The 18642-nt window shown below is 40.4% G+C and overlaps 1 protein-coding gene across 1 annotated transcript in view; it reads right to left on the reverse strand.

Annotated features, from left to right (window-relative positions):
• Positions 1-16729: 16729 nt before the first annotated feature.
• Positions 16730-18642, reverse strand: part of poe (E3 ubiquitin-protein ligase-like protein poe) — a 230217-nt gene continuing 228304 nt past the window's right edge. Inside the window, exon 87 of the mRNA XM_071676253.1 lies at positions 16730-18472. Coding sequence (XP_071532354.1) covers positions 18408-18472 — 65 coding nt within the window. The 3' untranslated portion in view covers positions 16730-18407. The remainder of the gene's footprint in view (positions 18473-18642) is intronic.

The following is an 18642-nucleotide window of genomic DNA, read 5'->3' on the forward strand; positions in this document are numbered from 1 at the left end:
TACCAACCCCAGGTGTGAAATAGGGCTGGTATACCAACCCCAGGTGTGTAATAAAACTAGTATACCAACCCCAGGTGTGTAATAAGGCGACACGTAAAGTTTCAGCTGATCAAATGGATTAGAAGTCCAGGTAGCTGGCGAGGCTGCTTTGTTGACACATAAGCTCAGATTGACCTAACTCAGCCAATTTATACATTACCTTTTGCTTCCGTTACCCAGCCAGAGAATAATGATTTCATCTACAAAAATAATAAATGGCTTCCTTTTTCGGCGTGGGCAGGAAGCCTTGCAGTGGCCTTGCTGGGGGAGACAGTACAAGGGCGTCCCGCTCCCCAGCAAGGCCACACGTTGGAATACCACCACGCCGCCGCCGCCGCCACCACTACGCTATTACGTAAACAAAAAAAAAATGATCGAGAAAGTTGACGAATTTCCGTTAGCAAAGTATGGCCAGGGGCGGCGGAGGTTTTGAAGCTGGTAAATTTAGAGACTAGTCTCCTTGACCCAGGAACCCCTCTACTCTCGTGGTTCCCTGACTCTACTTACATTACTGATAGATCACTACACCTGACCACTACAGACGGTAAAGCGCTAGAAATTGGTTCTATCAGGGAACGACCAACGTTCGCATGGTTAGTAGCCGACCGTTGTTAGCGAATGGCAGGGAGTACGGTGTCGGTAAGCCTGGACAAAAGACCATTTCTCTGTCCCTAGACACTGTAAAACTTGATTCATGGAGAAACCATTTGGTAATGGAAAAACAAGCCAGTTACTCACGGGACCAACTCGCTGTAAATGTAACACGCTGTGCATTTGTCTTTGTTTCAGTTGGTGAAAACGCAGTGCAAAATGCTGTGACCCATTATCTTGGCCTATATGATAATTTGTGTTTATACCAGGTGTATTGATGTCCTTACCGTTTCTAGAGCAAAAACCGCCTACCAACAAAAGTACAACAAATAAAAACAAACTGTAAAGTTATGACAAGATCAGTGAACTATACAATCATTATTATCATCACCCTGACTATCGCTGTTCAAAACTCATAAACTGCCGGGCCAACGAAATGAATTCCGGAAATGAAAACAGTTTAATCCAAATGAAGACAAAATGTACTGGAATGATAGGCTTACGATGTAAATGAATCTTGACGTACGATACAAAGTGTCTTGATAATTTAAACACTGCCATAATTCATCAATGAAATTACCAAAGTCGTTCAATTATGCCACAGACAGTGTATACTCACGTGTGCACAGACGGCAGACACTGTACTCTCATGTACACTAACAGCAGACAGTGCACTTGCATGTACACTGACGAAACACTGTTCGCGAGTGTACATTGACGAGACACTATACTTGCCTGTACACTGACGTCAGACACTGTGCTCGCGCGTACACTCAAGACAAACACTCCATTCGCGTATACACTTCCAACAGGCACTATGCTCTCATATACACTCGCGTGTACACTGAAGGAAAATAACGTCCATATGAGCATATACACAAATAAAGCAAATGAAAAAGGTGTGGTCGGTTTGATGCTAAACGACGAAAATAAGAAGCCCAAACGCACGTTAGGTAAGGTTATAAGCACATCTGTGTATCATGAACCTTTCGCTTACATTTGGTACATTTGAGTAATTCATCGGACCAGAAACTGCCATGTGTTGCTGAATCACCTACGAGCCTAGCCAGGGATATCATTCCAACTCTGCCTATCATCAGCTTCGTCTGTGATCTCGGCGCAAAAATGTCTTCAATGAAACATGAGAAAGACAGCCAGGCGAAGAGGTATGGGGTTCGGGAAGCCTCCACGGGCACATACCCACACGACACAGGCCTCAATTACCAGAGGATCAGGTTCTCTATACATATTGCTCAGGGTCTCAACATCTATTTTCTTTTTTTTTGTTTGAGGTGCCTTTCCCCCCGCCCCCATACCCAGGGACATACCAACAACTTACCTCCCAGGCCAGAGAAACAGACGCTCAGGGCCGGATCAGCTAATCTAGGTTCTCAGGCGTGTTAGAGAGAGAGAGAGAGAGAGAGAGAGAGAGAGAGAGAGAGAGAGAGAGAGAGAGAGAGAGAGAATGTTTGTGTGAGTAAAAACTTCATTAACTTCCCGACCTCCAACCCGACCCTTCTCATCCTAGAGATAAGAAGTGGCTCACCCCACATGCATTCAATTAGATTCTTCTGATACATACAAACATAAATACATGTATAATCATACACGTGACTGCTGTGTACGAATATACATAACCGTGAGGTGTACGATATATATATATATTTATATATATATATATATATATATATATATATATATATATATATATATATATATATATATATATATATATATGAACAGGTGAAGTGTATGACAAAGGTTGCTATGAATATGTGGCGTCACTAAAATAAGCATGTGTGTGAGAGTTTGGTATGAGACTCATTACGTGATATGCCAATAGAAATGCCTCATTTATACGATTTCTAAGTATATATATATATATATATATATATATATATATATATATATATATATATATATATAGAGAGAGAGAGAGAGAGAGAGAGAGAGAGAGAGAGAGAGAGAGAGAGAGAGACGAGAGACCATAGGCTAAACCTTGTCACTATATAGTCTCATTCCATGCTCGTATAGTATGCGGCGGTAGAGTGGCAACTCTCTTACCGAGTTGCCAGAGTCGACTCGGCGCGCTACCTGACCTGCTGGCCATGAAGGAACAATTATAGAGTAAAAACTGGACTGAGATGCGTAAATACTTCCATGCATCTGCCCAACAGGAGCCGTATCCCCGGTGGCTACTAGGGAGATGATGCTGGACACAACCAAAGTTTTGTACAAGGTCGGGAGAGTTAATCGTTCGTCAGGCAAAGGCAGCGGAACATCACTTATCTTCCGCTCATGCAACCCGTTTTTTATGACCCCATTCGTGTCGGTCGTGAGAGGTTAGGGAGAAGGGCGGGAACAGGTGAGAGATATGGGAAGTAGGGTGAGGTTCTTCGGCGAACGACTATCTTTCATTTTCGTTAAAATTCAAGATTCCTTTTAATGCAGAAAGATCACAGACCACGCTGCATCAGCCCAGACAGAATGAACGCTAATACGATACTTTCAAAACAATACCCAACGAAGCACGCCAGCTCTCCAACGTCACAGGAACTGGTAACACTGAGCACCGCTGTATCCAGCAATCAGTCTTCAATTACGCAGGAGCTGCAGCAGGTGGACCGCTCTTCCCGTGTGACTGTGGGAGCTGCGGCAGGCAGGCAGGCAGCTCCTCCCGTGTGACTGTAAGAGCTGCGGCAGAAGGGCCGCTCCTCTCGTGTGACTGCAAGATATGCGGCAGTCTGACCGCTCCTCCCGTGCGACTGAAGAGCTGCGGCAGGTGGGCCGCTCCTCCCATGTGACTGTAAGAGCTGACGAAGGCGGGCTGCTCCTACCGTGTAACTGACTCCTGATAAAGTGAATAAGCTCACGCAGCCATCGTGTCTGAGAACCGCAAACACATGATAATCGTCTTTGTAACAAAATATACGTGTTGGACTCTTAAGGCTGTGTGTGTGTGTGTGTGGTGTGTGTGTGCGTGCGCGATCATTATCTGTGTTACCGAGAGTTACCTCCTCTCTTAACCTTGTATATTTATGCACCATGATTTCTCACTTCCAAGTGTGTATACACACACCCCACACTACGCCAAGGTGAACATCTGGGTTAGGTTAGGGCTGATTTTCGCTCCCAAGATTCGAACCCGTGCAGGACCGACGCGCGTGTGTTTGGGTGGGGTAGGGGTAGGGAGCATGGCTTCCCGCGCCCCAAACTGGGTCTGGTAGGAAGGTCGGGAGGGAGGTGGCCGCCACGTCCTCGTCACGGGCTTCCATCACAAAAACATATTGTGCGGAGTCATGTGAAGTTTACTGCCAGCCCTTGCTAGTGTACAGTTATTATGCTCCCAGGACGGGCGGCTAGTCTAGTCAGGCCTTGAGGAGAAAATTCGAGTTAAGTGACACGAGAACAATGGGAGTGGAGGGCTCCACGTACCTGAAGGACGAGCCGACCGCAAATAAACATAGCTTATGTAGAAAATGGTAAGGTTTAATTCCACTTGATGAATATGAACTCCCCCTAGAGGAATTCGGGGTTGTCTCGTGGCAGACTAAGCCTTCATCTTTCGTGAAATGTTTAGGCTACAGTTCATGATGACAAGGAAGCTCAGGTTTACATGCGTCCAGTATTTCCAGTTGAAGGATGCCGAGAACCCACAATATCAGTGTGTTCAACAATGTTGCAGTAGGCTCCAGTACAGTCTTATGACCTTTTAATGCTCTCACGATGAGCCTAAAGTTGTTTGTCTTTCTGTGAGCATCCAGTATTCTTCACCTCTGGACTAAACTGATCCAGACCTGACATACTTCCTCACAGCCCCACGGCACCCTAACACACTCAATGCCTCATCAAGTCCGTCAAGAGAAAAATATGAATGGCAGGCCCTAAGACTGACCACCAGCCGCCATCCAGGGGGTAGCAGGGGTATTCTGCCACGTCACTGGGGTTATGCAGACAACATCTTGAACGGCTGCTTGACACACACACACACACACACACACACATTCATCAGCTGGAAGAAAAACAATAACGTGTAGTTGGTGTATCCACATTAACCCCTTGAGTTGGACTGCATGATGACTTGGCCTCCGACCTCATCCTAAAGGGTTAGGAAAACGGCAGGGGTAGAATCGTCGTTCTCAGGGTAATAACTATTGCCAGCAAACCTATGATCTAACCAAATGTTATCATATCTGCTGACATTCGTATAGTGTACATGGAACAGCCTCTTACTACATGTCTGAATAGTGCCTCTTTATATTGTGATTCGTCTCATCCTCAAGCTGCCGTCCTTTACTTAGAGGAGTCAACTTCCACTATAAAGAATAACTAAACTCTTCCCATACAGATGGAAGGAACATTGTTCTAAGGGAGTGTGCCTCCAACCTAAATTGCGTCTGTGCTTCACTCATCTGTCCCGCTTGTTTAAAACTTAATATCCTTCAATCTCTTTGGAATCATCCACTGGTGAAGCCTGTCCCAAAGAAGAAATACCAGTTTAACCATTCCAAATATCGTCCTGTTACTCTGACTTCTACAGTTTCCGAATTCTTTGAATTACTCCCCTCACACAATTTCCTTAAACATTTTGAATATCACAATCTTCTCTCTCATCATCAGTATGGCTTTCGTAAGGGATAATCCACCGGTGATCTTTCCTATTTTATTAATCTCTGGTCATCAGCTCTGAGAAAGTTACTAATCCTATGTTGTAGCCCTTGGTATCTTACAAGCTTCTGACTGGGTACAGCACCGGAGACTCATTTTCAAGCTCTCCTCCCTGTCCGTTTCTTCATATCAATTCGCTTCCTCTCTGGTCGACCTATCTCCATAACTGTCAGTGGATCAACTTAACCTTTCCATTCCAACAGTGACTGGTGTCCCTCATGGATCTGTCCTTCTACGCTCTTCCTGCTTTTTATCAGCATTTTCTTGAACAAATAACCGCATATAATCCCCTTTCGTTCGATGTCTGTAACTTCTCTTCCAAACATATGGACGGGATTTCTCGGTGTGGCCGACGGAAACTGGTTGAAATGAATTCTTGAAAACCCCATTTCCGCCGTAGTCTAAAAAAAAAAAAAAAAAAAAAATAAAAAAATAAACTTTTCCAACTCTTTTGGTGCATCTGTAATTCCACCAGTCAACACAATAAACATGCGTGGTATCAATGCAACATCTATCCAGTACTGGAAACCCTACGTTATACAAATAACTAAGTCTTCCTCAAAGAACCTGGGAGCCCTGTTCAGAAGCCGGAAATTCTTTTCCCCTGAATCGTTGCTCCTATTAAATCAAGGATTGATACGTCCTTGTGTTCAGCACTGCTCTCATCTGGGGAGGTTCTCGTTCTACATACTCATCAAACAGTCCAGTCCTTAAAGCAATCCGACTTAACTCTCCCAGACTGACCTCGAAACGTCAACCACTTGCTCTACGCCAGTCAGTGCTCGTTCACTTTACCTCTTTTACAGATATTTGGCGTCTGCTCCCGACGGCTGCCTGAGTATCCATGCCCTTAGCTTGATTACGTAATATTCGGCAAATTGCTGCATCACATCATTACGCGTGGCTGTTGACAACTTAACTGTGGGCTGTTATAATGTACAACACAGCTAAATTTTGGAACACAAACTTACGTCTTTCCTAACAACTACGAGATTTCTTGTTTTAAGAGTTTTCTCAGTTTTCTCATTTCCTCCAAGACGTTAAAATCATTTTTATCTTATTTTTCCATTACTTTAACCGCTTTTAGTATTTCAATTAGGGCCCAGGTCTCGATGTTGATTTCTGATCATGACTGGAGCCTCCAATATGAAAAAAAAAAATCTGGTCAGTGCAGGTTCACATAAACGACCAGGAGTAATATGTCTTAAAAAGATGATGGAGATCATGAAAAATGTCGGTGTACCAGGCAGGAAGGCGTGTTGATGAAGCAGGGCAATGGCTCCTACACCACCAGCATACTGGCTCCTCAGTACCACCTCCTGCGGGTGTGAGAGAGGCGGTGCCCGACGTTTTCAGAGACTTTGAATTCCACTTCAGCAACCACCTAACGCTGGTGTCTACCACCACAGTAAGGAGAGATGTGCACAGAAAAGTGGGAAAGTTTCTCACGGTGAATCACTAATAACTAGTTTAGAACAACTAGCGATGCAAGACCTTTGAATAATTTCCTGGCTTTAGGAAGGTAATGAAAATTATGCACTGGGAGAGGTGTACAGGGGGGTCTACACATAAAAGATCAACTACCAAAGATGGACCATGTTTAAAATAAAAGAACACAAACCAGTTCTTCCCCACATAAATGACTTAAAAATCAAATCTTTCGCATTTGCCACCATCCGTGTGTCAAGAGGCCAATGCTGCAAAAGCTTTGGACCAGGAAACACACGTACTCTGAAGGACAAAGGTGGATGCTCCTTGAAGCTTTTGTTGCCACGTTACCACAAGTGTCAACTGTTACATCCACCAAATCTAACCAGTCGTTTCAGGCTACAACTAGTCACCGGGAAACTCCCATACGAATTCACAGTACAGAGCAAGAGGACCGTATATCTTTTACAGCCGAGCGTTAAATCAATGCTAAGATATGTGTCTCCACCTGGAAATAACCTACTGTGACGGAACGTCAAACGTGCGTAGACAGGATAAGTCACGCTCTCCCGTCTCACCCAAGCCTGTAGCAATCATGATAATAACCAGGCTTGGAACAATTAACATAATTCAAGGTCAATCACAGTTTCTTGAATTATTCTTCCACTGTTCATAAATTACAATACCGTATTACAATTCCTTTGAACTTTACCCACGTTCGTACGAATACTGGACCTGACTCTTAACCTAAAGTCAGGTGAATATGCAGGCGAAACCCATGCTCACCCTGCTAGCGATAGCGCAAAAGGAATACAGAGGTCACAAAGGGTTTTTGTCATACCCTAACGGGCAGATAATATATATATATATATATATATAATCAATGTAGAAACTGTTACAAAGTTGGTTCATTACATATCCTTCCAGTCTTTTTTTATCTAGAAAGTTCATCAACTAGACGCAAAAAGTGGGTACGATCTTAGAATATATATATATTTTTTTATCAACAATGAGACCTGCTATTTCTTGCAGGGTATGTCTACACCTACCCTATATGGCTCTATTATTCATAGTCTTCTAACACGGTGCTCTGTTTGCGTCGAATTCTCTGACGACAAACTTGACAATTCACATGATTAATATCTCCAGATAGCCCAAAGCGCCAACAGTTCCTTTAGCCTAGCCTTAACCTAGCAATATCCATTTGTCGTCTGGTCTTATCACTTTCTCCATAAATAAACTTTACACATTTAATGATGAAAAGTTACTACTTGCGCCTGTTTGCACTCACCTGTTTAGTCCCTAATCAATTACACTTCTGAGACTTCTGGCTGACAATTCAATGTTCGATTTAAACATCTTTACCGAGTGCAAGCTTGGCTAAAGCATCAAATTACCACGCTCCCGTAGGCCTACATGAGTGAACCCCATAATAATAACATTTTTCTAATCTCATTAGTGCCAACATCAAGGTTAGACGCTGGAAACTATACGCGTTCTGTTCAAAGGGCAAAAGAAATGCACTTCAACTTGAATAAACTGGAAGAGCTGGGAAAATACAGAGGGTTAAGTTCACAACCTTGAAGTGGAGGAAGAAGAAAAGAAACTTCGAGTTGTCAAAGCAGACACGTGGTCTTGCTTCTGCGCTTTGTTCAGTTTTTGAGCTGATGTGCGCCATAGCAGCAGTCTTATAACTGTTTTCACTTGTAACACATATATTCAAAACAAAGTAACGACGTGGTGAAATATAAGCTTGTACAATTAAAAAAACAAAAACAAAGGTAGCATGCAAGGATAACGTATGCAGGCAGTTCTACAACGCTCTTGTACGATAAAAGCGTTTTATTTACAAAATATTTTTCGTTGTTTTCTACATGACACCAGCTTAAGTAAACCGTTATAATAAGGAATACAACAAAATTAGACAGAATTACCTATGATGTCAATCTAATAACAAAACACATTACTTACATTATTTATAAATTCATACTTCGACCCATAAATATCAAGCAAATATATATCTACTAAGTCACTTTGTACCAAAGATACTGAAATTCACAATATTCTAATTTTCATAAGTTCATACAAATCAGAAATCGTTTTTCTCGTGATTATTTTGCAGACTAGGTGGCAATGTTGAGACACGGTTTTTCTGCCTTTTAATTCATCTTTTTTTACATTAATTTTCCCCTCGAAACACCGTAAGGTGGCTTTGAGGTAAGATGGGATCACAAGGATGGATTTCTTCTCCCATTGTCAACGGGGTAAAGGGAAGGTTGACTGGTATGATTGATGAAACCAACCACTTTTGCTTAGACTAAATTCTAGATGACGACGGGCAAACTTTAGTGCAAGAAAAAATTCGTTCCTCAGATTTCATATTGGAATTAATCTTAAATAATTTTCCTTCTATAGTAATTTAAATCATTTTCCTTCTATAGTAATTTAAATAATCATCCTTCTATAGTAATTTAAATTATCCTTCTATAATTTAAATAATCCTTCTACAGTAATTTAAATAATTATCCTTCTATAGTAATATGCCTATCTATACCAGATAGTCGGCAAAATAACCACGGGGTTAGTTTCACGAAATGTTTATGCTATGGGTCTATAAATTTTCCTCCACGCACCTTGTTAAAGATTCCCGAACAGGACCACCACATCACGTTATTCGTGGTTTACAAACTTCTGCTGTATATAATGAATAGATCAGCCACTACCTTTAATTTACAGTTACTATTTAAAGTGTAGCTTACCTTAGTCTGTGTATCTTGCTTAAAAAGTACGGGCGAATTCTCCATCGTCATGTGAATCATCATATCAGCCAAACAAGATGACTGCAGTGACAGCCGATGGGTAACGTCGGCATCACTTACAAATAACACGGACAAGTCCAAAGTAATTTAGTGGTTCTTTTAGTACTATCACTGGAAAAACTTTTACACATACTTGAGATTAATGAAAGTCGAATAAATATGAGTAATACGACATTAATGGTCACAGCGTGTGAGTCAACATTCACCAACAACGTTTACTTGACACCACTGATGATGTCATTCCATTTCAGGTGGTTCCATCCCGTAATATCATTAAAAATATTAGATGGTTAATTATTTTTCATTTATATATATGAAGACCCTACACACATACACGGAAGATTTTATTTGTTTTTCCTTATGCTAATATTTCCCGACTGCAGGGAAATAGTTAAAAGGAGTGTGCGTTGTGTTTGAGCATATTGGTTTTGTATTTGGCAATCATGATGGAATATTATTCAATAATATGAAAGACAGTAACGTGATGTAATAGAAAATCAAGCAACGATTATAATTACTCAATATTTTTGCGAAATAAAGTCAAGTATTACTGAGTGTTATGATGTAGTTATGTTAATCTTTTAGGGTATTGTGAAGTACTGTGAAGCAGTGATGAGTATTATGAAATAAAACTTTATAAACGAGTCATAGGCACCAACAAGCGACTTAGTGACTAATACACGTCAATACCGAAAGGGGAGACATCTACGGCGATAATATGGAGGAGGACATAACCACGTCGCAGTCAGAATGATACAGGTTAATGTTCCTAAAACCCGTGTAGCATGGCCTTGAAACAAAGGAACCCAGCATTTCATTCTCAGTTCACTGGAAAGACAATGCAGGTCAGGAGAACCCCAGTCCGGCATCACTGTTCAAGCAGGTAAGGCATTCGTATAAGGGGTGTGTTCAAGTACAACTACTGGAGGACAGACGAAGAAGAATATCAAAAAGATTCCAACTTACCTCCTGATTGATCTATTGAAGGGAAGCTCACCTTTCAACTGAGCCATGAAAAATGTGGTTGGTGGGAGGGGGAAGATGATTCAGGCTGGACGATATCGGATAATATTCATATCCCCGGAAGGTTATCTTTTTTTCTGAAATACGTCAGCGTTGGGAGTCAATAAAGCCTTGGCAGTATGACCCATCAAGTGTGGCTTTTGCTATGACAAGGTCATGATGATTCGGCCTTGTGAAGACAGACAACAGACCAGGGGAAAAGGGGCCACTCCAAAGTGTCTTAACATTGCAACCCGAACATGGTGCTAAGGACATTCAGGATAAGATGCCATTAATACCTAATTTTTTTTTTTTTCTTCTTTTTTCGGGAGGGGGAATACTGCTGGCAAGAACCATGATTTTATTTGAAGGATTATTTAAAAGTGTGTTGCGTCAACAATCAAGGTCATCGGTTCGGAGTAAGGCACGATTAAGATTGGTGAGGTGAATTATTTGCATAAAGAAACTGAAGATATGGGTCAATCGACTGGTTGAGAGAGGAAAATAACTTTCCTTATTCAGGACATATCTAAAGGGCAAAATAGGCTTAAGAGAGCGTTGATTTGTGTGAAGTTGGGTCACAAAACCTTGAGAAAGACAAGGTCTAAATAAAATAGTAGGATGACAAATGAGCAAGATACAAAATGGGAGAGGGTTTTCCGTGAATTTAAAGTTGCTCTATAAAATATGGGGATATTCAAGTACCTGTGGGAAGCCTGGGAACCCACAGGAGCGTATCGGGAGGGAGGCAATAATTATGATTTTTACAGTTATATAACCCTTTTAATCCCTGGATAAATAAATCATCTTCGTGTATCTGTTTCTGTGATCTACACCACCCTCCAGAACACCAAGTTTAGAACGAGTTACTCTACCTGCAGAAGCATGTTGATTTTGCCAACAGCTGTTTTAATTATGAAATATCAAATTTTCTTACAAAACTGGTGGCCGGTCACATGATACACTTACTTTCATAATCTGCCCCCCCCCCCCCTCTTGAAAGTTCATAACTTGCCTTTTCCATTCAAAAATACATCATGATTTGCCCTTCCCCCTTGGAGGTTCATCATCAGTCCCCTCCTACCTTTGAAAGTTCATATCTGCCACCCTCCCCCGTGGCCAAATCTTAGATACGAGCCTGGTACGTAGGTAGTGAAGAGCTGTCACTGTACAACCAATGGTCAAGGTAATAACTATAGCAGTACGGTCTTACTATCGTTGAGAATCCTGCTGGTGATCGGTTTTTAAAATGAGAGACAATGTTCCCAGTATTAGGAAAAGAAGTCTTTAGATTAATCAGTGTGCTACAGAATGATAACCGCAGCTTGAAATTATACATTATATTCTTACGGTGCATAACACTGGTGTGTGTTGGTGGAGAGAACGAGGTGTCATAATTACCTAATGAAGGGGAACATTACACTCTGTATTTTGGACAATATTTTCTTAAAAGCTGTGACAGGAGCTGATTAAACTGACGTATAAGAACATCATGTACATACACAACATTGTTCTTGAACTTTAAACCTTGTGTTTCTTGAGGAAGATAGGGTTAAGGTTACTGAAGGTGATTATAATGTCGCGTGGAGAAATTCCTTGGTTTTTGCATGTCTTTACAACCGAATATACAACTTATGTCCCGCCCGAATCCAGGTCCATTGCTGGTGAAAAGTTTTGAAAGTGAATAAAAGACGATGTACTATCAGGGATACATAATATAATGGTGGGAATTAATACGGCATGCCACCGAGAGACGCAAAATGAGATAGTTAAACCCTTAACTGAACTTTGCAATAAATCAGTTGCAGCAGGAAATGTTCCAAATGGAAAATTTTGCCAAGGTAACGACGATATAAAGAGAAGGCATGGAAATTCCTTTCTTTTCTAGTTTGTCTGTTAAAACAGGCACCTCGCAGTGCTGTAGATCCGGCCCCTTTTCCCTTGTGAACCAAATCTTTGTGATAGAAATTCATTAGACTTGTAATTACGTACAAGTATCATGAAACGGTATGGCGAAGAATTGTCGTATCTTACGTGGTTCTGTGAAGTATGGTGAAGATATTGCTAAAGGCGCCACACTGCTACAGTGTATCACCCCTTACTAGCCGTGCTCCATCACCACCCCGTAAAGGAGTGCAGTGTACCATCACCCCTTCACTGGCGCAGTGTACATTCCCGAGCCGCTAAGCGGCCCATTGTACAACCATCACCCCTCCCGAGCACAGTGTACCACCCGTAAGGAATCAAGTTAGCTGTACCCTCGTTCAGTTGCCAAATATTGAGAAAGAGGCCGGCGCCGGCCAATAACTGTGTTGCAACCTCTCCGTTCTAGGATGTGGCCGTCTTCTTTATCTCTCTCCACGTACTGTACCTCAAGCATTTCCAGGTACCCGGTAATTACAGGGCGCACGTGTTGCCTACCCACCAACTCCGGTGATAAATGGCCTTACCCTTTTCTCTCAACTGGTTATGGTTTCGTTATAGGCATGTGTTAATTATCACCTGCATTCAGCACTTAATTTGAAGTTTTAATATATTACCTATCAGAGCCACAACCAATTTTAAGAAATTAACTTCCGTTTTCCACACCAGGATGTGGCTATGACAATGACACGGGTCTTCAGCGGCAGAGCATGCGCTTCAGAATGGTTCGTTCCCGGGATGGTACATATCCACGCGGCTGAACCAGAGCGAGCGGTGGTGAGTGATGTGAGCGGCCGGCCGGGACCCGTGGCGACCTCGCTACACTTCTTGTTGACCACAGTCACCGTCACTAGTTTTTTTTTTTTTTCTTTTGCTCGATTGGTGCAACTTTAAATCCTCTTTCGAAACCCGAACCATTCCATCGATCAAGCACAGAGTTTTTACAATAACCGAAGTTACTGGTTTGGTGACAAAGATATATGGATTTTTTTTTTCTCTTTCAACGTCTTCATTCGCAAGGGAGGGAGTGCTTTAGGAAGGAAGCAACAAGTGAAGGCCAAAAGACAAAACAAGGTTCCCTCTCGGTGCCTGACTTGAATCGCTAATGATCCAAATACCTCTGCCGAGCCATTCATATAAATCTCTACTGAATACAAGACATATCCACGGTTGGTGCAGATACCTTGCACACGGTACATAAGTATAAAACGATCAAATTCAATCGGGATGAAACTACATAAACTTGCTACTGAAAGATAAAAGTATTAGAGATTATGGGTTTGGTGAGCGAGGCAGGAGGGAGCTGGTGGTGCCCTATCTTGTAAGTCGGTTATGACTGATGTTAAGGAATCCGGTGTTTGTTTGATGCTATATGTGAAAATTAAACGATATGTCCTGTACATGGAGAGCCTATCTTTATCTCGACTATCTTAAACTTTTAAAACTTCTGCACTTCAGTCAGCTTTTACAGTTTCATCACATACCTTATTCCATTTATCAACATTCTGTATTTTTTACATTTAACAATAATATACCCTACTTATTAAATCACTTTGAGCTAAATACAATTACTTTAGCCTCAGCATCTGCTATTTGACCACACTCAACCATAATATGTCCAAGGCACCAGCAGAATTCTAGTTGAAGACTTGGAAATGATTATATTAGTCCATTCTTGGACTTTTTGAACTACGAAATTCAATGGAGCAGAGTCTGGTGTGACTCTGAAAGCACCATGGGAATTAAAGTACATTATATATTTCTGTTGAGGATTACCTGGTCAAGTGTAGCCTGGCTACCATATCCCCCCGAAGTATATATGGATGATTCTTTCGGTGGTTTTGCTAAAACAGCGAGTTCTTTAACTACAGCTAAACTAACACCATCATATTTTGAACAATCAGAAAATATATATATTCTGTGTGTACGAATAGTATGAAGCTGATGAAATATCTTTTTTCTTTATTATGATGGAAATGTTGCTTTTAACTATTCTCATCCATCCTCTGCAAAGCTTGACCTCAGGAACTTTCCAGGGAGAGAACCAAGCAAAGTGTAGTTTGTTAATCTATTTATGTCCCAACAACTCTCACTAATGGCACTTTTTAATCTTACACTGAAAAGGTCTAGGCAACACAAAATGTTAATCAAATACCTCGGCTCCTATTTGCACAACCATACATGTAAGGTTAGATGGTGCAAGTTTAGGCATAAATAGGTACTTAAAGTGAAAGGTGTTTGTTGCATCTTAAATTCAACAAAGCTTGCCAGAATCTGCATACACACTTTGAACTTTAGAGGATGTTTCATGCTCCACCTACCTATCTGTCTATATTAATGATGCCCGTTCCCTCTGGGACTCTCATCAAGGGGAGGCCATGGCAAAAGAGCCTTCACTTATGAATCATATAACCTCTGCATAGTTTTCCTACCCATTCCATGGATCCATAAATGCAATGCATAAATCATTCTACTTTCCTAAGTATTTCTCTCTCAGTCTTTAAAACAAAACCTGATCTACATATCATCTACCAGTTTGAAAACTGCATTATTCCTCCTCAATCTGGTACTCTGTACATGCCTTCACCCTCTCAATCACTACTCTCCCACACAACTTAACAGGTATACTCAGCATACTTAAATCTCTGTAGTTTGAACACTCACCTTTGCATCCCCTTAATGGTGCTTTAAATGCATTCTAGCGATCCTCAGGCACATCACCATGGTCTATACTTACATTGAAAATCTGAACTAACCAATCAACAACAGTCACCCCACTTTCTTAAATTCAACTGCGATGCCAATCCGCTCCAGGTTCCCTGCCACATTTCACCTTATGTACAGCTTTCACCACTCTTCTCTCTTTACCAAACCACTTACCATGACTTACCACTCAAATTCAAACATCCTACATCTGCTACCCCTATCATCAAACAAATTCAACATTCCTTAAAAATACTCTTATCTCCTCACCTCATCACTACCTGTCACCACTTCTCCCTTCATCAATCTCCATTTGCCCCCTTCATCAATGTTCCCTAATGTTCTCTTTTTTTTCTCACACTATTACTTTCCTTTCAAAAAATCTATTTTCTCATAAAAGGTACATGCACTTGATCTGTCCCATACAAATGGTTTAGAGACGAACATAAAAGATACACAATTATCATATGCCCTTTTGTCTTATTTGGCAATTTTCAGTTTCAACCGCAAAACTGAGGAATGCCGAGTTCACATTTTGGTTTAAAAGTAACGAGTATGACCATTTAAGCATTTTTCATTCACAATATGGACCTAGAAATACAAAAAACACAATCAAATGTAAATTTGAAGCAGAATTTTAACATGCTTGGAGAGCAATGATAGCCTAGCAACAGGGAACACAATGATGCCAAGCCTGACTCTAATGATGCACAAGCCAATGATGCTGATCACAGATTCTGCACACTTGTCCAATGGTCTGATGCCTAACAGTTGGCCAGATGACACTGCAAAAATCATCAGACACGCTTTAAAGGACATCATTCAAAGCACATAAAATCACTTAAAAGTTTCTACATATATATGAAGCATCTCTTTCTCAGATCACAGGGCACTGGAGACTAGAGACTACACTTTCAAACCTTACAGACGTTGTCTTACCTGGCAACAGCAGAACATACTCTGCTACAGGGCGAATGTGAATGAATGAACTACTTTGTTTAATTCTGGCACTACCTTGCTGACAAGGGAAATAGCAAATATGTATCAAAAATAATATCAATAAGATAAGAGGGTTACAAGTTTACCCCAAGGGACTGGATGTCTCTTTTCACCAGCCTCATGGGTTCAAGTTGGAAACAGTTGTACAAGCAACTCCCATAAAAGGAGCAAGCACTTGATCTGTTCCATATAAATGGGAACCGAGATGAACATAAGAAAAAGATGTAATTATCATAAGCCCTTTGTCTTATATTTGGTGATTATCAGTTACAACCACCAAAATAAGGAATGGTGAGTTTACACTTTGGTTTCTAGCTAATAAGCATGACTGTGCAAACATTTTCATTTAAATTTATGGACCTACAAATATAAAAAAAACACAGTTAACTGTAAATCTGAAGTTTCAGTCCTAAAGCAGAATATTAACATGCCTAAGGTGTATATATAAACATACATGAAGTAATCCCATGAAACTGTAAAAGTTGCTATTTTAAAGCATCTTTAATTTTACCAAAGTTTACAAATGGTTCTACATGTCAAAACAAAATATATCTGAACAAGATTTATGTCTTTAATAAACATCTCTCTACATCAAATCATCTCCATAACTTAATTCTCAAAATGTCAAGACACTAAAAAGAATAGGAAATTACATATAATACCCAGTAAGCCAAATAGTTTTTAGATGCCATTTTATTAAAAGCAGAAGCTTCATTTGGATATAGCAAAGTCTCTGAGCTTCATATAAACAAATATGTGCTGGATAATTCCCAGATATGCTATAATAGTTTGATAAAGTGTTAAAACAGTGCAAATAAATTCAAGAACCTCCCCCCTCCATAAAAAAAAGCTATTAGTGTAAATGATATTTCAAATCTAAGAGGTTTATTTTGTATGTATTTAATATATGTATGTGGAATTTACAAATTTTATTTTTGATACCCAAGGTAATAATGGGTGGTACAAATGAGCTCAGATAAACATGAATCTAATGTCACTGCTTCCCTTATCACTTTACCTACATGAAGTGGTTGATTACTTTGATGGAGTAATAATATGCAAAAAAGAAACAAAAATGGCTCATGGTCAATGATAATGCCTTGAACACTGTCGGCATTAAAACAAATCATGCATTTCTTAAGAGAAACATCGTGACAAAATATTTTGCAAAACTAGCTGACGAGATTATGCAAAGACCAAAATTTACTACTGGGCTTGTAAGGTAAAGACTTGCTACAGGCTTGCAATCACCATACAGAACAAAAACCGAGCCCGGTTACCATGAACCAGTAACCTAGCTGTCACTGCCAGATAACATCACATATTTGGTGACCAAATGCAGAGGTCACATCAGCCATGTACATTTATGAATTATAGTGAACTGCATTTCATTCTATAACCTACAAAATGAAAAATTTTACATCTTGGCTTTATGCTGTGAACACTTGCGTATGCAAAAATTGCTGTGCTCACTAAATCAAATCAAATGAGTATCAACATAATGTGGAAATCTATGCTTGTCCAAGTAATGATTGATTAAGTATAGAAACCCAGGAACCCTTTCATGGGGCTCCTGCAGCTTCATGGCTGCACTCTGATCACACGAGCAGGGAAATGATGGACTTGTTTGGAATAAAATGTTCCTCTATTCCTTTTTATCAAATGCCGTTGATAAAACCTTGCTTAAGATGTCTTTTCATTGGTGCTGTAAACATACGCAGGCAGAGTCCAGTAATATACAAACACACACAAATATTTATATGTATGCCTGTGTATTTTACAGACTCTTCCAAAAAGCAGTTATTTGTAACTGAGTTACCTTCAGTGAGATTATCAATGTATGAAAAAAAGTACAGCCTTGCCAAGGAACTTATCACTCTAAAAGGGATCTATCATTTCTTTGCTCCTATTAGGAAAGCAGCAACTGCAGGAGCATGGGTGGATGTTTTACACAAATGTTTCATCCACTGATATAAAACATCATGATATCAACCATGTCAAGCTTAATCTCAATGAAGAAAAACTATGCACACCAAAACAAAATATTCATTTCATGGCATTACTAAAAGTGATAGTAAGTGGCAGTGAAGGCAATGTTCAACATTTCTTTGACAAACCTTATAAAAAAAACTTTTTTTCCCTTGTGACATCATTATCTTCAGACATTCTTGATCACATTAAAGATGCAGTCATCCCCTGTGTAAAGTACATACTCTTTCTCCAACCTTAAAACTATTACGGCAGACTCAGCAATAGTTCTGTTAAGAACTCATCTGGGTTTTCAATCTCATGAAGCAGGCCTATAGAGGAAAAAAATAAATATATTAACAAAAGGGTTTTCTAAAGATATTTCCTATATTGTGACAGAATCTTAAACAAAGTACTTGCCTTGGCATGGTCAAGAAGATAGCACTGGACACCAACATACTAACCTGAAAACTTTTGCAAAAGTATCTGCCACCAAAACAAG

This window comes from Panulirus ornatus, chromosome 22 (genome assembly GCF_036320965.1).
Source record: "Panulirus ornatus isolate Po-2019 chromosome 22, ASM3632096v1, whole genome shotgun sequence".
NCBI lineage: Eukaryota > Metazoa > Arthropoda > Malacostraca > Decapoda > Palinuridae > Panulirus > Panulirus ornatus.